Here is a 7,572-nt window from a genome sequence, read left to right on the forward strand (position 1 = left end):
TAATATGTGGATCCTAAGTATGGAAAAAAATAAAAAGAAAAAAAAATCAAATTCTCAAAGCTAAAGAATGCAGAAGAAATCACATAACTTAGACTATACTTCCACTTGAATTTCTGAAGCACACTTATTTATATAAAGATGAGAAATCAGGAGAGTTTTATTCAAGCATTTCCTTGTCTATTTCAGGCTGGAAACATTCAAGATGAAACAATGAATTGTGGGTGTAGATGAAAAATATTTGTAAAAGCAGTCAACTAACGTAAAATCTGAGGATATTATTTAGACCCCAGGAATTAGATTTAGAGAAACCAAACATTACCTCAAAGAGATCAGATTTATATATTTATTTATTTGCTTATTTGCTTGCTTATATATTTGCTTGTTTTTGCTTACAACAAAAGATAGGAAGTGCTTCTAGATAATTTAAAGGCCTCCTGGAATTTTCACACATTTTCATAACCATGCACAAACATGTTCTTAGAAATAAACGTGATGATATTTGAACATGAATGTAGTCCCATAGTAATTATGTGATAAACATAAAAATTATTCTGAATAATACATTGATTCAAAAAGTAGATATAAAGACAGGAGAGGATGTTACCACTATCTTGTGCAACATGAAAAAAATGCAAAACAGAGACAAATAGAAACTAACATTTTCACTGTGTTTTTCTTTTTACAAATTTTGAGTACCCAAGACCTTCTCTTGAACCAGTTTATGGACATTAACATAAAAAAATGTAATTTAAATGTTTAATATGAACACACTTCCAGGAGAGAGAGAAATCAATTAGGAATAGAAATAAAGTTAGAAAATATCTCAGACTTACGATAATGGCAAGTTGCTCCCTTGTAACCAGTATTGTTACAGTTACAGTAGAAGTTGTTCCATGACTGTGAACACTCACCACCATGTTCACAATAGTTAGGCAAGCACCTAAAATAAAAGAAATATTCTCGCTCTCTTTTCCTTTCTCTTACCTGATATTTATATTTATCAGTAGACTACAAAACATGAAAAAGAAATATAATAATGTACAGGCTTGTTGGAGAAGGGGAATAAGTCTTTAAGATGACTAGAAAACTAAGAGAACATTCCTTCATCTTTCCTTCTATTTCTGTTTCCAACATATAGATATGAATTGTTCAATAAATACGTGAGAACAGAAGTAATTAAGGACGTATAGTTATTAATTGTTGCCAATCAACTATTTGCAGTTAAATACAGGCTGATACATCCATGTAGAATTTACACACTGATAGTTCACCAGCTAAGTTTTTAAAAGACATGGTATGTTCAACAGGAGTTATTGCAACAAAGAATATTATTATTGTATAATAATATAATAATATAATATAATATTATATTATATGGTTTGGGATGGAAGTGACCTTAATGATCGTCTAGTTCCAAGCCCTTACTGTGGACAGAGTTGTCACACACTAGGTCAGTTGGAAAGAACCATCATAAGAGCTTTAAGTCAATTTATTCTAAAAACATAGGAAATAAAATCATGTAACAAAAACCTGACAATTATTTAAGAGCATTTCGCTTTAGAAATTACTTAAACGGCGTTTTAATTGCAGTGACTGTTTGTATATACGAAAAATGAAAAGAATATATATATCTTTGTTATTGATAGTTAACCACACACACACAAATAAATAAATAAATAAATAAATAAAATAAATAAATAAAATTAAGAAAATAAAAATAAAAAGATAAAAAGCAGGCCTACTAACATCTCCAGGATCCAAAAATATATTTTAGTTAATTCATAATATCTTAAAAAGATATTAATTTAGAACTGTAGAAAGTACAGTATCTCACAAATCTGACAATAAAAATTCAAGGCCTCTGTAAATTCACTCTTGCTGATATTCAAATAATTTTCCACCCTCTCATGCTTAAAACAAAGGTAAGCTGCTTTTTCTCGAGGGAAAAGAAAAGTGAACTGGCAAAGTGAATGTAAAATTAAAATTAAGCAAGTTAATTTCAAGGAAAGAAATAACATTTTTGCCAATAAAGAACCTGATTTTGTTTCTATTATCTTACACATATTTGTTAACTGAGTCTGTGGAAGACCTTAGTAAGTTCTGTTTCTTAATATACAAATCAACTTCAAGCACTAAGCTTACTTTCACTTTGGTAGTCAATACTTTATTAAGTAATAATTCCTCAAATAAATATTTAACTTTGCTTGCTACAAGTGTGAACAGTCGGACTATTGTAAATACATTTCTCTAAAATTTGTAATACTCATAAAGCATCATAGATGTTCTGCTTGCATCAACCACAGCTTTCCTTGATTTTTCATTTCTTTATAAAGCCATAATTATTCCTAAATTCAAAATAGCTTTCACAGTGTTCTCTTGTATTGATTCTATAAATAATCATTCATCTTCTTAATAGTATTCACAAAATGGAGTTTTAGATGAAATGGATGATGCTTGAACCAACTTTTAATTTAAAATTTTTAAAAACAACAGTATAAATTCTTATAATATTCTTTTTTTTCTTCCCTTTCTTTCAGAATGTTTAATTAAAGTAACCACTAACTAAAGCTGAGAGCAGCTACTCTCATTATACTAGATGCTCTAAAAAAAGCATGATTGGAACAAAGCTTTTTCTTCCTGTATTGTCTTAACTTTCACAAAAAATATCCCACTTATTGGAAAATGTATTTTTAGTGCTTCATCTGTAAAGCATATTTTGGTATTCTGCTTAAACAAAAATCAGCTGATTATGAGCTTGCACTGTATTACATAATAATATGTGTCTAAGTGCATAACATCTGGAAATGATGCACAATTAAAACCAAGGCCACCCACTAGTAATATTCATAATCTAATATTAAAAACTGAACTGTACTACAGCATGAATATACTTTTAACAAAGGAAAAAAAAAAAATGAGGCTTCGTCTACCAATTATTTGCTACAGAAAAATTTTGTACGTCATCTATATTATCTGTTTGCTATGCTTCTAAATTATGGAAATATATATTTTGGAAAGAATAATTGCTCCTATGTTCATTATTTCTTTTTGGCAGTGTTCATTTGTGGTTGCTTTTTTTGCATGTTCTGATTTGTTTTGTTGCATTTTGTTTTGATCTGACTTTATGCATGTGTGTGGATTAAAAGAATACTGTTTGAAAACTTTGTGTGTGTCGGTATTGTTTTTTTCCTCATACAACATGCTGCTACTCTCTTCAGAGACTGAATGTGTTAAGTTTGTAAGATAATTGGAATAACAGTGAGTCCTATCACAATATTTTGTCAATTGTTGTAATGTATAATTAGTAGTTATTGAACAAATATATATTGATATAAAGGAGTTGAGAGAAGGGATATTTTAAGGAGGAATATATGAAGAAAACTATTTGCATGTCGGAGAATCCTATATCTGGGATAGGAAAAATTCAGGGATAGAAAAATAATTAGAAGGTTAAGTAAAGAAGTTATGTGAAGAACAGTGGCTGGAAAGAGCATAGTAGAAAATTTATGAAACTGAGAAAATGTAAAGTAGGAAAATGGTTAGAAGCTTTTGATCATTTACAAAAAAACAGGATAATATATACAAGTGAATAAATGAATAACTGATCAATTGTCTATCAGTGAGGACTGAAATATAATTATATCGAATACTATCTCTCAACTGAATATATGTATATATATATGAAAGACAAAGATACAGTCAATATAGTTATTTTCAGTTTATTTATCACTACATATATATTCAATTCACTATATAATTTTTATTTGTGTTCATGCACTTTAGGTGTGTAGAATTTTCACCTAGTTGCCCATTTCTTTTAACTACAAAAAACATCAGAAACTTAGAATTTGAAAGGTGTTTCAGTATTTGGACTAGACTCTAGTAAAGACTTCAAAATAAAGAAGTGGTTGGTATATATGCCCTCATAGGTAGAACTCCTACCATCTGGAGCACATCAGCAAAAAAAAAACTATTTCATCTTATGACAACTAAAGTCATATTATTTTAGTGAGAGAGTATATATTTTTTCTCAAATGATATGCTGCACAAAATGAGGTAAGTTATCCACTAGAGACTGTTTATACATGTAGAATCATAGAATTACAGAATTCCCCATGTTGGAAGGTATCCACAACCATCATTGAGTCCTATCCCTGGCTCCACACAGGACTACCCAAAAATCAGACTGTATGTCTGATAGTGTTGTCCAAACACTTCTTGAACTCTGACATCTGGATGCTATGACCACTCCCTTGGGGAAGATGTTTCAATGTCTGAACACCTTCTTAAATAAGAACATTTTCCTGATATTGAATCTGAACCTGTCATAGATTCGTGACATTCCATGATTCATGACCAGTTTTATCACTGGTCACCATAAAGAGGATGTCAGAGCCTGCCCCTCTACTTCCCCTCATAAGGAAGCCATAGAAATGTAAGGAATTTTAATGTTGGCAAAGGAGAATATACCTTACCAGCTGGAATTTATAATGAGTTGTAGAACTAGTTTGACAAAGAAACTTTGTTCCAGATGATGAGATACAGATGCAGGTCATGAGACTAGTGAAGAAACTGGGAAAAAACACAGTTTCCAGAGCAAGCTGATATAAGACCTGAAAGGCTTTTTAGAGTTTGAGTTGAAAGATGATGGGCATAATGAAATAGATGAATCTCTGTACATTTAATTGGAAAACATGTAGTAAGCATGCTGTGTTGTTCAGATGCAGTTTTCAAGATGTATTATTAAATATGGGAACTACACATGATTGTGATAAATTGCAAAAACACAAACAAACAAACAAACAAACAAAAAAAAAAAGAAAAGAGAGAGAGAGAGATAGAGATTGAGAATACAGTGCCAGAAAGGTAATATACATGAAAAACTCTGACTAAGAAGTTTAAGTTATTTACACAAATCTATATTTAAAAAATATGTAATAATAAAAAGTACATGACTATGATTTTGATGCAAAAAGGACACAATTCAAACGCTATAAATATTCAGTAAGATGAGAACAAAAGGAAAGGCTTCTTATTCTGCCTCTTTATTACTATCAAAAATACTAGAAATAAAATAAAATAAACGAAAAGCAGTATAATGAATGTGGACTAAGTTTATTTCCAGAGTTTAAAAAAGATATTCAAGACCTTCCTGGACATTTTCCTACACAATCTTCTTTAGGGGACCTTCTTTAGCAAACTTTTCAGACTAATAATCTTTAGAGGTCCCTTCCAAACCCTGTGGTTCTGCAATTCTTTGTAATTCCGTGATTTTGTCAAATATATCTGTGATCCAACCTAACAGTGGCTGCAGTCTTGAAGATCTCCTCCTAAACGATTTTCCCTAGAAAATTATAAATATGTGGGAAGGGATTTTTTTTTTTCTTTCCCCACATGCTGTGCCATTTCAGCTTGGTCAAAGGCAATTGTTTCTGGATTATAGCTGATTTTACATAAAAGATTGAGTTCTCCTGATTATAAAGCAAGAAACTTTTAAGTCCATTACTTGTTTGTGTGTTCAATCACTCTCTCCACTGAAGCCACTGAAATTCTGCAAAATCCTTATTTCACCACACTGAATTTGAGCAATTTTTTTCTGCTTTTTCAATTTCAGGAAAGGTATATAAACTTTCATCCTTTCAGAGGAAGCCATTTAAACTTATCACTCTTGAAAAATACTCTCTCACACTAATTTCAATTAGATATGAGTGAAGCCTAAAACAAGCTCGCTGGTGATGAATAATACCCACCATATTTTCAGGTTAGTAAAAGATAAGAAGCAGCAATATCATGCAAAGAAAAGAGGATTTCAAATCATGAACGTGACTGACTTCAAATATCACAGATGGGGTTTGGTGTCTATAATGTTAGTAAACAGAAATTTTAAATATTAGTAAGAAAATGTAGTCAGACATATCAAATATCTTTAATCTCGAATACCATAATTTAAATTTCACTTTATCAGCATCTTCTAATTTCTAATTGTTATTCTAAGTACAATGCCTATGTTTTGGACTTCTGAATTCTGTAAAAGAAGCAGGCAATTTTGTATTTAGTCATTTGTCATGAAGTTAATATTTAAAAATTAAAAAAATTGAAAATAACATATAGATTTTTCTTACCTGTCCATAATGCCACATGAATCTATCTGAAGGTCACTGAAATTGCCAAAAATATTTTGCTGAACTGAGATCATATCCACTGCTTCGTTACCAATAGAAATGAGTTGCATACATCCTTGAAAACCACCAAAGGATCTTTTACATTCAAAATTGTTTCCATTGTTAGGGCAGCCTGTAAGAAACATAATGTCTGAAGCTGAAAAAAATGTCTTGAAAATAATACCCTGAAAATAAATTAGAATTTGATAATTACCAGGTGTTGTAAATTTTACATACAAGTTTATCCATAACCACTTCTGATTAGGCATGTCTGAGCAAGAATAAAGAAATAATTCTGTACAGCTTTACTTTTTTTTAAGTACCATAAACTTGACATGAAAACATTTACAGAATGATCGTCACAAAATCTCAGGTTTAAATATATGTTGACTCTGCTTTGGACAAGTTACAAGACATAACTGAAGTTTAATAAAACAAAAGGACCTACTAAGTGCAGAGATACAGAGATTTTCTCTTTTCTCCAAACTATCCAGAGATTTCTGAAGCCTGAAAACTATTTCCTGATGCAGTGATCCAATTAGGAAAGATATTCTATTAAACCTACTATTCCTAGACTATTAAAAAATGAGTGAAGATGTGGACATCAAGGATAATCTTGGCTGCATCAAGCATGAAACTGTACAGTTTATGATCTGAATAGAAGTGAACAAGCAAAAAAGTTTCTTTATTTGTACTGCCAACAATAGGAAATCTATGTTTAACATTGGAAGAAAATATTTCCACTCAAATGCATGTGCAACAACTTTAAAAGTATTAATATATTTTTAAGGATTATACAATAGGAAATTAGCTATGCTTGAAATGAAACAAGTAAATAGATTCTCAGTGTCTTCTTCTCTAGTGTGATACAAAAATTTCAAAATTATTGCTACTGTTCTAAAGGAAACCATTCATTAGTTCGTATACTGATCTAAGAAGACGAATCCTTGAACTTCACAAATAAAAAAACAGTAACATTTCAGCACCGCAGACATTTTGACTGTCAATTACAGGTATTATCTAAATCTTCTACAGTACCATGCAATGAAATAGTAACAAACAAACAAATAAATAAATAGATAGATAAATAAAAATATTCATTTGTGGTAAAAATCTCATGTTCATTTGAAAATTACTCTGATTCCAGTGATGTTTATTAAAAAAAACTAAACAAACAAACAAAAAACAAGTACAACAAAAAAGAAAGTTATACTATTCAGCAAATTTCTATTTTTTTAATACTCTGCCTTTTAAAATGTTTTCTGTCTCTTGAAGAAAAAGTGTAATATAGATATTATTCTTGAAAATGAGATTCCATGTGATTCTGAGCTAAATGTTAAAGATAGAAGAAAATCTTCTAATAACAAAATTTACCCCAACTGCTTACTGCAAATTTAAATAATCTCGCTGT

The 7,572-nt window shown here is 30.3% G+C and overlaps 1 protein-coding gene across 1 annotated transcript in view; it reads right to left on the reverse strand.

Moving 5' to 3' along the window:
- The window catches only part of LOC104915132 (contactin-associated protein-like 4), a 248,871-nt gene that overhangs the window by 49,645 nt on the left and 191,654 nt on the right, over positions 1-7,572 (reverse strand). Inside the window, exons 9-10 of the mRNA XM_010725847.2 lie at positions 6,123-6,294; positions 834-940 (exon numbers count right to left, since the gene is read on the reverse strand). Coding sequence (XP_010724149.2) covers positions 834-940; positions 6,123-6,294 — 279 coding nt within the window. The remainder of the gene's footprint in view (positions 1-833; positions 941-6,122; positions 6,295-7,572) is intronic.

The sequence above is a fragment of the Meleagris gallopavo genome, chromosome Z (assembly GCF_000146605.3).
Source record: "Meleagris gallopavo isolate NT-WF06-2002-E0010 breed Aviagen turkey brand Nicholas breeding stock chromosome Z, Turkey_5.1, whole genome shotgun sequence".
Taxonomy (NCBI): domain Eukaryota; kingdom Metazoa; phylum Chordata; class Aves; order Galliformes; family Phasianidae; genus Meleagris; species Meleagris gallopavo.